General features: G+C 38.1%; 1 protein-coding gene across 1 annotated transcript in view; it reads left to right on the top strand.

Moving 5' to 3' along the window:
• The window catches only part of NKCC (sodium potassium chloride cotransporter), a 102,600-nt gene that overhangs the window by 66,269 nt on the left and 18,144 nt on the right, over window positions 1-18,187 (top strand). Inside the window, exons 11-17 of the mRNA XM_083118365.1 lie at window positions 244-455; window positions 3,114-3,355; window positions 10,542-10,786; window positions 11,826-11,958; window positions 12,401-12,552; window positions 16,459-16,573; window positions 17,700-17,845. Of these exons, the coding sequence (XP_082974491.1) occupies window positions 244-455; window positions 3,114-3,355; window positions 10,542-10,786; window positions 11,826-11,958; window positions 12,401-12,552; window positions 16,459-16,573; window positions 17,700-17,845 (1,245 nt within the window). The remainder of the gene's footprint in view (window positions 1-243; window positions 456-3,113; window positions 3,356-10,541; window positions 10,787-11,825; window positions 11,959-12,400; window positions 12,553-16,458; window positions 16,574-17,699; window positions 17,846-18,187) is intronic.

Here is an 18,187-nt window from a genome sequence, read left to right as displayed (position 1 = left end):
TTTCGTTTTCTGGTAGGGAAACGAAGAAATACTGTGGAAGGATATGTGAAAAGTGTAATGAAATGCAACGCCATAGGTCTAGAAAAAAGTCTTCCTTCACCCTTGCCTAGCTATTTGTGTATTCGTAACGCAACACAATACATTGAAAGCAATGATATTAACATTTGTAGCATTATTATCAAAGTACAGATGTCAATGCATTTAATACGAAAATAACCTTTGTTCGTCCTTGCACTATTACAGATGTAAATTGGGGTTCGACCACTCAGGCACAAACGTATAAGAACGCCTTGAGTTCTTCACATCGACTGATCCATATCGAAGAACATGTGAAAAACTTCCGTCCACAAATCCTGGTCCTTTCAGGAAGACCATCAGTTCGACCGGCTCTCACGGACTTCGCACATCTCATAACCAAGCATATTGCACTCATGGTCTGCGGAGAAATATCCCAGGTAAGAAACTTTGCACAGGGTGTTGCCATATAACACGGACAAACTTCCACAGCGTATAGAGGACATCGAAACGAACAACTTTTCTTGGTGAAGTTTTGCTTGTTGAAACCTCGTTTCGACGCTTACTGCCGTAGAAAAACAGCATTTCCATTTTCTATCCTGTATCTTTGCAGACATGCATGACAGATTCAAGTTTGCTACTATTTATTTTTCTCTCTCACGAAACAATTCTCTTAGTGCGGCACTGACAAACTGTGTGTGCACTTTGTACCTTGAAAGCATAGCGGAGTGTAAACGTACAGGGTGGGAAATAACCTTTTGCTAGGGGTCTGCAGGAAAAAGTAACAACAATTAAGAAATTATGGTAATACCAAATGTTTACTACGACAATTGTGGTTACAAAAACAAAATTAAAAGTTAGTTCACGACAAAGCCCCTTGCTTCAAGGCAAATGCTAAAACCAAGACCTTCTTCGGCGAAGTGGCATTGACTTCTTCAGCAGTTCTGAATGGCCGGGCGCATCACCGGACCTGAATGCAGCGGAGCACTTTGGAGCTATTCTGAAGGACGCAGTTGAGTCCTTGATGATAGTGGAACGCGGACCGGACAGCTATTCCCGGCCAACACTCCATCTGGAACAAGTCCTCCGTGAAAATATGGAATGGAATTCGGACTTGTTTGCGAATCTTCTGAGCTCCTACCCTGATCGTCTTCGTGCTGTGAGGGAAGCAAGCGGCGGACATACTAACTTTTATTTTGTTTTTGTAACCACAATTGTCGTAGTAAACATTTGGTATTACCATAATTTCTTAATTGTTGTTACTTTTTACTGTGGACCCCTAGCAAAAGGTTATTTCCCACCCTGTAGAACCCCACATATTCACAATCTCGATCATTTATGGAGGTGATGTGATCAGCATTAAACTCCTCTCGCCTGAAGAAAATTTGCATCTGAAATCACCCATCACCCACTCTCTTCATCGTGAATGTTTATGTAGCCTTTCCTAAACCCACGATATAATTACCACAAGTTCCTTCACTCCTTACTCTACAACTGGCGTGGTTGTTTATTCACACAGTCACAATTACTCAATGAAACACAGACAAACGTGAGCGTATGAACGCCACATGGCCAATGGACTACTTCCAGCCACTGTGCAAGCATTATCCGACCATTATTGCCAGGCACGATGTATAGGGTGTCCGGAATGGGACTGACAGTTTTTAAAAGTTTGTGGTTTTAATATGGATAGATGTAGATAACAAGAAAATCAAGCATTTGAAGATAAACTCACCAAGTTTTATTGGTAGCAGTTATAACTCAGATACGGAGGATGTCCAACCTAAATTCAATTTCTCTCCACGTATTGTGTAGCATCAGAGGCGTGACAGAAGCAATCGCATTCCTAATTCGGTCCTGCAGTTCTTGTAGGTTTCGTACCTTGGGGCTAGAATACACAATGTCTTTCACATAACCCCAGAGAAAGAAGTCCAGAGAGATAACATCAGGCGAGCGTGGAAGCCAGGAAATTGGCCCATCACGGCCTATCCATCGATCAGGATCCGTATCAAGATACTCCCTCACTTGTAGGCTCCAATGTGGCGGGGCACCATCTAGTTGGAATATCACTGTAGGTTGTACATGACGTAATTGGGGAACTGCAAAGTTTTCGAGCATATCAAGGAACACATTTCCTGTTATTGTTTGCTCTAGGAAAAATAATGGGCTTATGACTCCATTATACGTTAAAGAACAACAAACATTCAATTTGGGACTGTCTCGGACATGTTCCACATATGCATGAGGATTCTCAGAACCCCATATTCTAACATTGTGTCTGTTAACACAGCCAGACAAGTGAAAAGTTGCTTCATCTGAGAAAACAATGGGAGATAGAAAAGTTGGACAGAATGTCAATTGCAAAATTTTATCTTTGTGGCTTGTCATTTGCCTTACGTTCTTGCAACAACTACAACTTATACGCACGCAAACGTAATCTTTTATGTACCACATCGTGCACAGTTGACCTGGAAATTGCCAGCTGGCTGCTCGCTGTCCGTTTTGACTTACGCGGACTACGTGTGAAACAATCTCTTATCGACTCCACATGTTCGTCTGACACTTGAGGTTTACCACCACTGTGAGGTTTCATCACACTCCCTATAGATAAAAATAGTTCCTTCCACGCCTTAATGGTATTACGTGATGGAGGATCCTTCTTGTAAACACGACGATGGCGTACCGACGCCATTTTGGTTTCAGTGATACCAGCGCCGACACCACTAGTCGTATAAGTATAAACAATTGCGAAACAAAACTCGCAAATGTATACTTCCTTTGCAGTCCATTTTTAAAAACAAACTCCTTTTGAAAAAAGTTATAGCTGTTTATAAACTGCCAGTCCCATTCCGGACACCCTGTATAACCGATCGGCTCTTACTTTTTCAATCCCCTTCGTATATGTTATGTGGAGAACATCCCTTGAAACCCCTATATAATTTGTTATTAGATTATAGCCTATTAAAACATATATGTCGATGATTCATACTCATCGTTTTAGCACAAAGAAAATGTATTTCCAATTAACATATTTCAGTGTACTATGATTGCTACACATGGGAATAATTAGAATAATTTTAATTAAATATAAATTTCAGGAGCGTTTTACCAGCCGCCAAAGAAACACCTTAATGAAGAAAGGATACGGCTGGCTGAAGCTTCAGAAGATTAAAGCATTCTACTCAATCGTGGACGGGATGAACTTCGAGGATGGAGCCCGCGCACTCATGCAAGCTTCAGGAATTGGGAAGTTGAAGCCCAACATCCTGCTCATGGGCTACAAGAGCAAGTGGAAGTCCTGCGAACCGGAAGAAATGATATCATACTTTAACGTTCTTCAGTAAGTACTCTACTCATATTGCTTGAAGTTGGTTACTTAGATAGTATTTATAGATATCAAGGAAAATTGTTTCTGATGACTTCTGCATGTTGGAATTTTGGAATAAATAGAGGTCGAAACGGTGTGACAGCTCCAAGAACTACGAACTACGTATTTCAAAATTTTGCTAGAAAAAACAGTTTTTCACCTACCAGTGTCTAAGACAGAAGTGGAAAATAATCTCAAAATCCTCCTCCGTATAAGTATTTCTGTGATAATGTTGCACGTGAGTAGGTGAGGTACTTAGGTTTATTGGTTCCTCTGCATATGTATTCGGTGAGGAAGGTTCACGTGAGTAGATGAGGCACTTAGGATCATTGGCTCCTCAGTATAAGTATTCGGTGAGGGCGCTGCATGTTGTAATGGTCGGATTGACCATTACTGGTATTATGTTAATTAATTGCTGGCCAGCTACAAGGTGTAGGGTTAATTAATATGTTTCCATGTGTGTAGTTTTATGTTATTATTGCATGTAAGTGTATGTGCTTAATGAATTGTGATTTTTGCTGGATATTAGATTCCTCTGTTTTTTAGCTTCCCAATTGGGGAGCTGTCTTTTAAAAGACCGTTGCAGTGGAATGTTTCAGTGATACGGGGTCCACTTCCACGGACTCCAACCCCGACTATAAAAAAGGCCAGTTGGACTTAAAAAAAAAAACAGTTTTTTACTACCTTCACAACGACGAAGAACCTTCGAAAGTCTCATTCACTTAGGGTGGCTAGACTGAATGATTGAGAAGTAAATGTACATGTAATACTTGGTAAAAGAACCATCTTCGAGAGTTTAGTCCACTTATGGTGGCTAGATTGATGATGGAATATAATGTATCATTTGGCTAAGGAACTTACTTCGAAAGTTTAGTCCACTTATGGTGGCTAAACTAAATGATGGAAAATATATGTAGCATTTCGTAAAGCCAACCCCTGTTTCAAATCCCCGAGTTTCCCAATTAGGAAAATATTTGCATTTGTAAGATATTGCCGAAGGCATCTTAATGCCTAGCGGGCTGAGTAAGGGTGCTGCGTAAGGAAACGCAAGACTGGTCGGAATATCAATTAAGTCGAGGGTAGACCGCAGAGATAGTTAGGCTAACTCTGTGTTGATGAAAGTACCAATGGTTAGGCATAGGTATGCCTTTGCTTGAATTAAGGAAATTGGTTGATTATGTTAATGTACATATCGAAACAATTTGTAAATATGTAATCAATATCAACGTATAATAAACCCATATAATCCTACTACAAATGATCTGATTTAACCAATTAACTTCAAGAATTTCAGTACTGTCTATTTTAAACCAAATATTTATTTACTTTCTGTACATGTGTAACGAACCAGGGACTAAAAAAAATAAAAATGTCACCTGAAACCCCCTGTCGTAAATCCGGCGTTATTATAATCTGCTCGCTTGGTGCCCAGAGTGAGGTGGAAGGAGAGATTGGAAAGGATTTTACAAGGAAGTAATCCAGAGTGCCGGAATTAAACTAGGGAGGGAAGGGGAAGCTTCTGAAAACGTGACTTGGTGAGGCACTAAGGTTCATTGGCTCCTCAATATATGCATTTGGTGAGGAAGAATCACGTGAGTATGTGAGGCATTTAGGTTCATTGGCTTCTCTGTATAAGCATTCGGTAAGGAAGTTGCAAGTTAGTAGATCAGGCTCTTAGGCTTCTTGGCGCCTCTGTATAAGTATTCGGTGAGGAAATTGCAGTGAGTAGGTGAAGGACTTAGGTTCATTGGCTTCTCTGTATAAGTATTCGGTGAGGAAGTTGCAAGTGAGTTGGTGAGGCACTTAGGTTTATTGGTTCCTCTGGATATGTATTCGGTGAGGAAGATTCATGTGAGTAGATGAGGCACTTAGGTTCTTGGCTCCTCTGTATAAGTATTCGGTGAGAAAGTTGCAAGTGAGTACGTGAGGTACTTATGTTCATTGGCGCCACTGTATAAGTATTCGGTGAGGACGATTCACGTGAGTAGATGAGGCACTCATGTTCTTTGGCTCCTCTGTACAAGTATTCGGTGTTGAAGATTCACGTGAGTAAGTGAGGCACTTACCTTCATTTTCTCTACCTGTATAAGTGTTCAGTGAGGAAGTTGCAAGTGAATAGCTGAGGCACTTAGGTTCATTGTCTCCTCTGTATATGTATTCGGTGAGGAACATTGACGTTGGTAGGCGAGGCACTTAGTTTCATTGGCTCCTCTGCATAAGTATTCAGTGAAGAAGTTTCATGTTAGTAGGTGGGGAACTTTAGTTCACTGGCTTCCTCTGCATAAGTATTGGGCGAGGAAGTTTCACGTGAGTAGGTAAGGTAGTTAGGATTACTGTCTCCTTCTGTATAAGCATTTTGTGAAGAAGTTGCACTTGAGTAGGCGAGGCACCTTAGTTGATAAGTTACTAAGTATTCGATGAGGAAGTTTCACGTGAGTAGATGAGGCACTTATGTTCACTGGCTCCCTCGACTAAGTATTTGGTGAGGAAGTTTCACGTGAGTAGATGGGGCACTTTGGTTCACTGGCTCCCTCTGCATAAGTATTCGGTGAGGAAGTTTCACGTGAGTAGATAAGGAACTTATGATTACTGGCTCCTTCTGTATAAGCACTTTGTGAAGACGTTGCGCGTGATATGTGAGGCACTTAGGTTCATTGGCTCCTCTGTATAAGTAATTAATGAGGATTTTACGTGAGTAGGTGAGGCATTTAGGTTTATTGGCTTCTCTGTACAAGTATTCTGTGAGGAAGTTGAAAGTGAGTAGGTGAGGCACTTAGGTTCATTGGTTCCTCTGCATATGTATTAAGTGAGGACGATTCACGTGAGTAGATGAGGCACTTAGGTTCTTTGGCTCCTCTGTACAAGTATTCGGTGTGGAAGATTCACGTGAGTAAGTGAGGCACTTACCTTCATTTGCTCTACCTGTATAAGTGTTAAGTGAGGAAGTTTCAAGTGAATAGCTGAGGCACTTAGGTTCATTGTCTCCTCTGTATATGTATTCGTTGAGGAAGTTTCACGTGAGTAGTTGATGCACTTTGGTTCGCTGACTCCTTCTGGACAAGTGAGGTGAGAAGTTTCACATGAGTAGGAAAGATACTTATGTTTATTGTATCTCTCTGTATAATCCTTTTGTGAAGAAGGTGTACGTGAGTAGGCAAGGCTCTTAAGTTGATTGGCTACTAATTATTTGATGAGGAAGTTTCACGTGGATGTGCGAGGCATAAGTATTCAGTGAAGAAGTTTCGCGTGAGTAGGTTTCGCATTTTGCTTCACTGGCTCCCTCGCCTAAGTATTCGGTGAGGAAGTTTCACGTGAGTAGGTGGGGCACTTTAATTCACTGGGTTCCTGTGCATAAGTATGCGGCGAGGAAATTTCACGTGAGTAGGTAAGGTAGTTAGAATTTCTGTCTCCTTCAGTATAAGAATCTTGTGAAGAAGTTGCACTTGAGTAGGCGAGGCAGCTAAATTGATAAGCTACTAAGTATTCGATGAGTTTCACGTGGGTGGGCGAGGCATAAGTATTCAGTGAAGAAGTTTCAAGTGAGTAGGTGAGGCACTTATGTTCACTGGCTCCCTCGACTAAGTATTTGGTGGGGAAGTATCATGTGAGTAGGTGGGGCACTTTGGTTCACTGGCTCCCTCTGCATAAGTATTCGGTTAGGAAGTTTCACGTGAGTAGGTAAAGCACTTAGGATTACTGGCTTCTCTGTATAAGTATTCGGTGTGGAAGTGACAAGTGAGTAGGTGAGACACTTAAGTTCATTGGCGCCATCATTTTATAAGTATTCGGTGAGGAAATTGCAGGTGAGTAGATCAGGCTCTTAGGCTCCTTGGCGCCTCTGTATAAGTATTTAGTGAGGTAGAGGTAGTTGTACGTGAGTAGGTGAGGCACTTACACTTGTTGGTTCCTCTGCATATGTATTCGGTGAGGAAGATTCACGTGAGTAGATGAGACACTTATGTTCTCTGCCTCCTCAGTATAAGTATTCGGTGTGGAAGATTCACGTGAGTAAGTGAGGCACTTACTTTCATTTGCTCTACCTGTATAAGTATTCAGTGAGGAAGTTGCAAGTGAGCAGGTGAGGCACTTAGGTTCATTGTCTCCTCTGTATATGTATTCGGTGAGGAACATTGGCGTGGTTAGATGAGGCACTTAGGTTCATTGGCTCCTTTGTATAAGTATTCGCTGAGGAAGTTTCACGTGAGTAGTTGATGGACTTTGGTTCGCTGTCGCCCTCTGGAGAAGTGATATGAGAAGTTTCACATGAGTAGGAAAGACACTTATGTTTACTGGAGCCCTCTGTATAATCCTTTGTGAAGAAGGTGTGCGTGACTGGGCAAGGCACTTAAGTTGATTGGCTACTAATTATTTGATGAGGAAGTTTCACATGGGTGGGCGAGGCACTTACTTTCATTGGCTCCTCTGCATAAGTATTCGGTGAGGAAGTTTCACGTGAGTAGGTGGGGCACTTTAGTTCACTGTCTTCCTTTGCATAAGTATGGGCGAGGAACTTTCACGTGAGTAGGTAAGGTAGTTAGAATTACTGTGTAAGCATTTTGTGAAGAAGTTTCCAGTTAAGTTGATTGTCTACTAAGTATTCGATGAGGAAGTTTCACGAGAGTAGGTGAGGCACTTAGGTTCGCTGGCTCGCCGGACTAAGTATTCGGCGAGGAAGTTTCACGTGAGTAGGTGGGGTACTTTAGTTCACTGGGTTCCTGTGCATAAGTATACGGCGAGGAAGTTGTACGTGAGTAGGTTCATTGGCTCCTCTGTAGAAGTATTCGGTGAAGAAGTTTCACGTAAGTAGTGGCACTTAGGTTCATTGTCCAGGAGGGAAAATATATAGTGTTCCCAAAAGGCACAAGACAAACACAAACGATAAAACATATAATCAGATCAGATGACAGACATCAGCTCGTGAAAAAGTCGAAGCCTGGCATCTGCATCCTAGGCGCGGTGGAGGGCTTGAAGTACTTCCACCAATATGCGTAGTGGCAGGAGTAGTATTGGGTCCAGCAGTATGTTTAGCAGCCGACGTAGTACCTCTAAATGGTTGGCTCTCTGATGTGACGGTTTTGATATGGAGGCCTTTGATTGTCAAGGAGAGTGCGCAGCCAAAGTTGGGCTGGTATCTGGCTTCCGTGGTTGAATGACGCAAGTGGCTAAGTCGGAGCTGGTTGAATAGGGACAGTGGGATTCTGTAGTGTAGGTGTTGTCTTCTTATTTTCTTTGTTGTTAGGGGTCCTTGTTGACTTCCTGGAGCCTGAAGCACTAAAAGCCTGAAGTAGACGTAAGTACAAGAGGTAATCTTTGTAATTAGCTGTGTGTGATCCGGCATAGTTACTTGTAACACTTTGCTAGAAATTCTAGTGAACGCTTTGCGCAATCGGTGATCCAGTGCTCCCGACGCATCTGGAGCCTATTTCACAGTATCGTTGTCCGTGCCCGAAGCGTTGACAGCGGTGGCACCGTAGAGGCTGTTGAGTTCTGAGTTTTTCCACCTTAATTTTGAAATTAGAGATGAAGACGAGATCAAATATGTCCGAGGAGGGTCTAACCTGGTCGGAGCCCAATTCTGCACGTCGTAAGGTGACGACAACAAGTTGTAAGGGTTTCTTGGTAGCCCGAGTGTTACTTTCCGGCGAGTCTCCCTGGTTGGAAGGTAGCGGTCTTTCTTTGAGACGTCAAAAAAATTAACGTGGGTATATTTGAGTATGACAATGTTTGGAAACGAAACATTTTAACAAAAAGTGTCCACATGGAAGCCGAGTTTCTTTAATGCTTAGAAGATGCTTTCCTTTGAGTAATCCGGAGGAACATGACGAAGAAATAACTACCTTACGGTAGTTCCTTGCAGCTGAGGCTACTGCTATACATATGGGCATCTTGGAGCACTCATCTTGTAGATATAGCCAAACCTTATTAAAGTCGGAGACATATTTGTAGGTAATCTTGAGTAGATTAGGCAGACAGACGAATGTAGGAGGCGTGGAGGTTACCGTACTCAGTTTCGCAACGACGTGTGTGGGGTGAGTGGAATTGACAAAAATCGGCCTAATGTGTTTTTCGGTGCACAAAGGCAAATCATCATATTGTTGAAAGCCATATGATGTAGACGAACAGTTGTAAGACGGAGCTTCACTCCAGGTCGAACTTTCCCTTTCGAGCGTGTTCCGAGACATCCTATCTCTTCAAGTCCGAGGCTGGGAGTTGCGAGGTGTACACACATATTCCCGACCCTTTTAAATTAACGATTCGTGGCGTGTTCTTTTCATTATTTCACCCCTGTTATTACTTCGATACAAGGCTCTGTAATTCACCAATAGCACTAAACTTGTACCTATCCCATTATTGGTTCGTATTGGTTTTTCAATTTGCTATATTTAACGCTCATCAAGTGTAAATAAATTATTATGTTTAAGAATTAAAAATGGATACTGCTTATTGAGTTGCATTTGGGTTTTTTAGGTATTTACAACATTTAGCGGAAAATTTAACTTTAATCACTTAAATTATTCCACATATCTTTACTAAAATTCATAACTAATTTACATACATTTACAATTACAAATTATGCGAGTGCTTGTAAATAAAAAGGGTTGCATATAGTTTTGCTACTCAAACGCACTTTGAACATTTTGCAGTTCAACAAGAAATTGTTTCCATTTATTGTAGGAGATTTTCTTATACGGTCTCTCTCTCTATTCGGATACTACAATAATTACTTCAATATACTATATCGTAAACTCAGTAAATTCAATAAGTTCTCTCACTGTGGTGTTGCGTATAATTTTTACGCAAAATTTGTAATATAATATTAGCTACAAATTTCAAAATCATCATTGTATGTTCTCCGTAAACTACTAGACGTGCAATGCTACTGCTTTTATCTTGTATACTATACAATTTATTAGCTTTCAAATTGCCTTCAATTTGCTATTCCACAATTTGTAAGTCTCCAAGGAAAATGTCTACAAATTTCATATTGGAAGGCAGAAAATTAAAATTTTATTTTCATGTTCCTGTTATAATTTTCACTAAGTACAATGCATTGTAAAATAAATAATATGGTACCACCTTAATCACGGTGTTAGCTAAATTCACTTAAAAAATGGTTTCCGTTAATTTTCTAACCAAATCTTTGATTTACATTTTACAGTGATGGATTCGATAATACCATGGGAGTAGCGATATTCCGTCTAAAGGAAGGACTGGAGGATGCCAGTACAAAAATAAATGAAGAGTCCGTTACAACTCAAGAGACGTTCAAGGGAAACGGATATGTTAATAATGCATACTCAGGATCTACTGAAAGTCTCGATTGCAATGATTCATCAACAGCAGGAGGAAGTGAGCCAGAGACTTCCGCCTGTAGTGATACAGACACTCCAGCAGAAATAACGAGTAAGTATTTTGTTCTAGTTCTAACAATGATAGTGTTACATATCTCATGAATAACCTACGAAGTTTCATTAACTGCAATGTTCCACATACAGGATTACTGCTGCTCTGAGCAGACCCGTAGCGAGAGGTAATCTAATGGGGCTGAAGCTCATGGCGTCATGCACAGAGGACACCATTTGTCATTCGCCGACGTGCCATAAGATTGTTGCTCAACAATGAACATAATGGGAGATGTACAGTGGGATCCATGAGTATTGCCGTGCAAATTGGCCATCATTATTTTCGTGCACTATATTTGACCCAATAAGAGCTTCAAGGATTAAAAGAAATCTCAAAACAAGCTGTTGAAAATTTCTGCACCAGCATATATAAAATCCATCTCTTAAAAACACATAGGATGTAAGAAAAAATTAATGAAAATAGTCATGGACAATTTACACGGTAATACTCATGGATCCCACTGTAGGTACGTATATTCGATATATGTATATTCAATATACGTATATAATCTCTCAACATTGTTAATTGAAAAAGAAATTGCAAAATTGATCAATTTTGATAGGGTAATTGACGATTTCGAATTATATTCTTTCTTTTGTTTCTTGTATGTACGTATTGCTTGCATTGTAGAATTATTTATTTTGTAGTCTATGTTTGTAACAACCGTAGACTACAAGAGAAGTATTTTCTTTCTGATATATCAGTCGGGTTTTGTAAATATTTTAATGGTAATGCGATTAAGATTTGTTTCCATGACAGAAAAACACTACATTAAAAAACAAAAACAACGTGACGTTTCGACCCTCTATGAGGGTTTTCGTCAGACTTGATACCAAACTAAAATGAAGTGTTTATAAAAAGTGAGAGTCAGAAATCCCTAAACAACGTTCATTCTTCCATGTATATTCTGAATATTTTTAGCAATTCCAACCATATCCATAAATTTTGCATAGGTTTCTTATTTATCAACTCTTAATCGAACCGTAAACAGTGAGTAAATGAAATTTCCCACTAAGAGCATTTCTTCATTTCTTTTCAGGAACACAATTTGCCCCTCCGGATAGCCCTGCTCTGAAGAAGAAAGGCGACAACAAGCTGAAAGAGCAAGCGAAGAATCCATACGAAATATTGATGATGAAGAAGAGAGAACAAGCAAAAATACTTATGAACCAGTATGTATGATATTTGTTTTGCGTCTCGCACAAGGAAATACATGTATGACACAATTAACCAAGAAAATCATAGCAAAAATTTATCGGATCAAATTCACACAGTATTGCTCTGGTCAACATAGTTAACGTTATTTATTTTATTAGACATCGAAATATAAATTCAGTAAATCTCTCTCTCGCTTTCTCTTACAGACTCATACATACAAAAAATATAAATTCTACGTGTGTGTGTGGCAAAGTAGTAATGAGTATTACATGTAATTTCTGTTATGCAGACATTAGATTATGCAACAACTTTAGAGTGATATTACAGTTATAGACATCGGAACTAGAGACAGTGAATGTTATTCAAAAAGTTATATTAAGATTATTTAACACAATCATATTATTTTTAGTAGAACTGTAAAGAAAACAATCTTCTTAAGTATTTCTATATACACAGAACTGAAAATGGACAAGCAGTATCAGACGTTGAAGCTAATGTTAAAGACAATGAAAATAGTGAAGGAAGCTCGCCAAATCCTGCATTTGATATCAAAAATATTCCACCAAAGGATCGAACTATCGATGTCTGGTGGTTATATGATGATGGAGGTAAGCTCTTACGATTTACACCATTTTCTACTCTTTCATAGTTTAGTTCTACGATTATTCAGAAAGTTAAATTTAATTGTAACTTATTAATGCAGATTGAATAAGATAGGGTGTAAATTCTAATTATGCATGTCAGAAACGAGATGAAATACCGACTTCCCTGAACACAAAAGTTATTGAAATATTTTAATATTAGTAATATTAGTAATATCACTGTGGTAGTATTCACTTGAATTTTTAGAAATTTTTTTTCGGGATGTTTCAAAGTTTCTAAAATGGCACTAACTTTTCAGATGTGAAGCACATTTGAATTAGAATTTTGCTCCTTTAGTCTATGGGCCAAGTGGTCGAAATCAAGAATTCGGTATAATTTGGGAGTACTAATTTTCCTCTATACCACAGTTATATGGGTGTGTAAGGATACCAAAAAAAACATGATTGCTTCCTCAAAGTGGTAGCTAATAGAAATGGCGACCAATCTAAGATGGCGGATGTTGATATTTGAAGAAAAACAAGGCTATGTCTGAAATCAATGGTCCGGTTTCAACGATCTTCTTTTCAAATGAAAGCTTAATATGTGCTCTATATTTAACGTTATTTTACGTTTTTAGACAGGAGCAACCGCTAAGTAGTTAATCACGGATTAGTAAAAAAATCGTATTCTTTACTATTTATTTTATGTTTATCATTAATTTATTAATAATATAGGCATCTGAGAAGAAAATGTCCTAAACAAAGAATGTAGCGTAAACGCTTACCTTTAATTTGACATATTACACTTGTTGGTTTGGACCTCAGAATTTATATAAAACTAATGAATTATGTAGTGTGTGAAGCGAATTCGTCTAGCAGGATGTGTCCTTACTACTATTTAAGTACACCTATTGTAACTGGTATTGACTTTTGAATAGTATATTACTGTTATATACATGCAATAACATTTAATAATAATAATAATAATAATAATAATAAAAATTGTTATTGTTAGTATTGTTATTGTCATTATAATAATAATAATAATTGTTACTGTCATTATTATTATCAGTTGTTGTTGTAGTACTAACTAGCCATGAATTTTGTTTAAATGTTACCGATGTTCATGGAAGAATGTTATTGATTGATTGAAATTAAAATTTTGGATACATCTGCACTTATGCTATTTGCAACCGTCACATTATACGGGGTCAAGCCCCTTAAAATGTACAGAAAATCACTATGCGGCTTTCTAAAATCTCTTTAACCAGGGTATAAACCGAGGCTGTATTAGGGCACTCAGCACATATATGGTCAAAAAACAGGTCAACATGGAACCATACAAAAGTAGCATCCCAATGGCTTAATGTAACGTCGTCGTCTTGTAATCAAGGTGCCCCGGGTTCGATACCCTGTGGAGTCACATAGTGAGTCTCACACAAGAGTCTCACCTTTCAAAAAAAATGCTCGCAGTAAATTAGCATCACATCGCATGTTATATAATTTTGACAATATTTTTATTTTCAAATATCACATCATAATACCTTCCACAACTATTCATTATTATTTTTCGATACGTTGGATTACGTGGGCATGATTTTTTTTCAGGAAGAACCCGAAAATCGATATAAAAGCGTGCATTTGACAATAGTTAGAGGGAAATGGCAAGGAGATAACAATTTCTAATGTTCCTCATTATGTGTATCAATTGTGACATGTATTCATATATACTACTTTTTAACTAACCATGAATAAAAATTATTTTTTTTTTATTTTCAGTTATTTCGCAATTATGTTTTCAATTATAGTTTTTGGTCGTTTAAAGTTATGCTCATTATTGTAATATGTAGCCTGTATATTTCTGATTGCTTACACTGAGACATCACAAATTTGGATATTCTCATGAATTTTTCCCTTTTCATATTCAAATTTCAACGCCTGGCTACGCCAACAATTACGTACAATGTGAAGGGAATTATATTTGCAAAAATCTACACAATCCAAAAAACCTGGCAATTCACCTGAGTGCATTTCTAAATTATCTTGAAAACTTGAATAGCTTTGGTGTAATCATATTACTTTAACTATCTGGACAATATCTTCTTTTATTTGCCTGCAACCTTATGTAGACATTTTCTAGATTGTAATTTATATTTTTTAAAAATACATTTCGAGAGAGCATCTTTTCTATCGTTCTTGAGGTGAATTTCAATAAAATTCAATGCGTACCATATTTGCACAAACTAATATATTGAACTTTATTGCACACTGTAATTTTGATTTCATTGGCAACCCATGCACTCTGTTAAGATTCTAAAGAAGGGGCCGTTGACAGTGGCGGAGTAGTTAGAACATCACGCTACATGGCCAGGGGTCCCGGATTTGAATCCCGGCCTGAGCATGGATGTTTGTGAGTGTCCATTCATCAATTTTCATCATATCATCACTCATGCCCTTCTTTGCAAATTAGCCAAAAGTGGCACAAAAGGATGTAAAATAAAACGGAGGCTAACACCAGTACGTGTACCTGTCACTCCTATGTGAAATGTTACATTTATTTCTAAAGGTTTGTTTCCAAGTGTTAACAAATAATTTGAACCCGTTATCAAATACAAAGTAAAACAAATCAAATAATTAAAATCATTACCCTCATTTATAAAAATCTGGCTGGCAAGGTACACAGCACAGACAATGAACAACACAGGAGCTTTATACTAGCTGTGGGTCAAAGCGACAGAGGCTCGTTAGCCTGCAGTGTAAGGTGAAGTAAGGTTGAGTTACTTCTTTAAAGGTCAACCGCCACCCCCTTACACCCCTCGATTAGTCTGAATTAGTGCCATGGGCCTTATATTTTTTTAAGTTCATGTGGTTATAAAAACCAAACAGCAATGTATTAGATCAGAATATCATTGTCTTGAATTATTTTTTTACCTCTTCTGTTGATAATTTCTGGCACACAGCACCCAAACAATTTTGACGTAGTACACAATTATGACTGACATGGGTTTTATCAAGAACTTCCCCCTGATAACAAGTTTTCCCCTTATTCCTCAGCTGAACCACAAGCACTTAACCTTGAACTGTACTGTACTCAATAGCATGTACTGCGTAAAAGTCTTCTTTTCAATTAAGTTGATAAGTATCGTTCACTCACCTGTAACATTAGAAAGCTTCAACGATAGAACAAAATAATTAATAGACTGTATATGCACTCGAGATTAGCAGTTTTCACTGTGTGGGAAAAAGATCAATATTTCTCGGGGTTTGCAGTGAATGAAACTTTTCCACAATATTTTATATTAAACATATCCCATATCAATTCTACAATTGTATTCGTATAAATCAGGTAGTATAAATAGACTTAGTCATATCTTCTGCCAGACAAATATCCTACCAGAGAAATTCTCATAAATATTTCACCAATATTGTTTATTCCAAATATTGTTTCACCAGCTTTGTTTTGATGACCATGTAAATACTCTTAGAAATCATTAAGATCTCGAGAAATATCGAAATATTTCTTGTTTTTCTCCACATGGAAAATTACGTAGCGGAACGTTCTCGACACGTTTCATGGGTCTCCCCTGTGGCGCAGTGGTAGCGTTGTCGCCTTGTAATCAAGGGGTTCTGGGTTCTACCCGCTGGAGGCACATAGTGGTTCGGATCCCACTTTAAACTGTAGCTCCAGTCCCGATTAATCTTACTTTGCATGAAGTGGACTTAAAATTCCAAGTCAATCGGCACATTTCATAAGTTACAAATCACGATGAAACCTTTTAAAATTTCGGAGAAAATTGTTGCCAAAATTGGTGTCAACATTAACATCTAATATATTGATATTGTGTGGTATGTATTGTATAACAAGCAATTTGACAACAAGTACAAAAATATCTTGTACTTACCTCATAGTAATCTGCATATTTTCTTCTTCAGGTCTCACATTACTTCTCCCGTACATAATCACTACCAGACAAAACTGGTCGAATTGTAAACTGCGTATTTTCGCTCTGGCCAGCAAGAAGAATCAGCTGGAAATAGAAGAGAGAAGGTATTATATTTACCAGTTCATGTTCATTTTTGTATAAATTGTGGAATGAAAATATTAATGAATGAATAACAAATCAGAGTCTGTATACAGGGAATGTCCATTAAATGTTTCATTTAGATACCGAACTGAAATTAGGACATTCTTTTAATGAAGATGAATATATTTTGAGATCTGAAAAAGTTCCTATGGCGGGAAACCAAAATTTATTTGACGTTGTCGAGCTCCAGCCTGGGGCAGTTGTATGTACTATCTACATTAAAAATTACATAACAGTGAATTTACAGAACAATCCACAAAATTAAAGATACTGTAATTCGATAAAAGCGCCATTTTCAGTTATTCGTGTTTATATATACACATAATTGTTTTATAAAAGAATTTAATGTGGATATACGAAAAACCCTGTTAGAGTATTAAATATAGCAGAAAATAGCACATAACTCCTACAACTGTATGAGCACACATGCTAAATGCTGGCGTGATTATTCAGGCATACGGTATTCAAAGTATTATGGGTAGTTTTAGGCAAATTCCGTGCTCTTTTAAGTTGTATCATTATTTGAAAGTATTCTATCAATGCAATGCGTATATAATATTTTTACAACAAAGGTATAAGTGGTGTTCCAGGAGAATATAAAGTGCACAATGTTATTATTTTTTATATTTTTCAGTGATATATTGATACAAAAAGATATATGAAGTAGTTCGCTACAACCATACGCTACAACATTATAAAATCACAAAATGTAGAAATAATAATTTATTACATAAATATATGCTTTACTTACCATGTTACCAATGCTCAGTGTGAAAAGTAATATTGTCACTTTGTTTTGGTACTGATATTCAAACTTTAACTACAGTATAACTCTGATCCAGAGAGATGCCAGAAGTTCTTCAGCCATAGTTAATAAGCAACGTGAAAGTAACAATAGTGGAATTTAACGTTTATTTGCATAACAATATGATATAATATTGTCGTTGTAACAAATGTATTTGATGCGTAGAAACAGATCTCAGCCTTCATGCAATTAACATTTGCTCCTTTCACTTTAAAATATTCGACAGAAAAAATTACTTCTAACTTATTCGATCAGAGTACATAATAGGTATGTTCATTTTGCAGTATGGCAAGCCTTTTATCAAAGTTCAGAATCGATTACTCCAGTCTCACTATGATTGACAATGTGACAAAGGAACCCGAGGGATCTAGCAGAAACTTCTTCAAGGATCTGATCCAGGATTTCCGGGAAACATCGGGAAGAGATGATGGTTTGTATTCAGTTAAAACCTATTAAACCATTGCTTCCATAACCACGAATGTAAAATACATACTAAGTAAGGGGATATGTAATACGTATATCTGGCCTTGATGGACCGGTCGGTAGATCGTCTTACTGACTCGCAGGAGACCCGGGTTTGATTCCAGAGGTGGGTGATCTAAGGTGGGAACTTATCCGACCTTGTTTCTGCGAAAAGCGACCCTGGGTTTCACACAGTCTCTAACAAATGTGTAACTGGGGGCATCACTGGGGGGACAAAGGCGGCTGAAGGGTGTTGCTGATCACCACCTCCAAAATAAGACCCAAGTCATGAACTTTTTCAGCCCCCACC

This window comes from Lepisma saccharinum, chromosome 3 (assembly GCF_977018435.1).
Source record: "Lepisma saccharinum chromosome 3, izLepSacc3.1, whole genome shotgun sequence".
Lineage (NCBI taxonomy): Eukaryota > Metazoa > Arthropoda > Insecta > Zygentoma > Lepismatidae > Lepisma > Lepisma saccharinum.
Note: the sequence above shows the minus strand (reverse complement) of the source record. Positions and strands in the feature narration are given on the sequence as shown.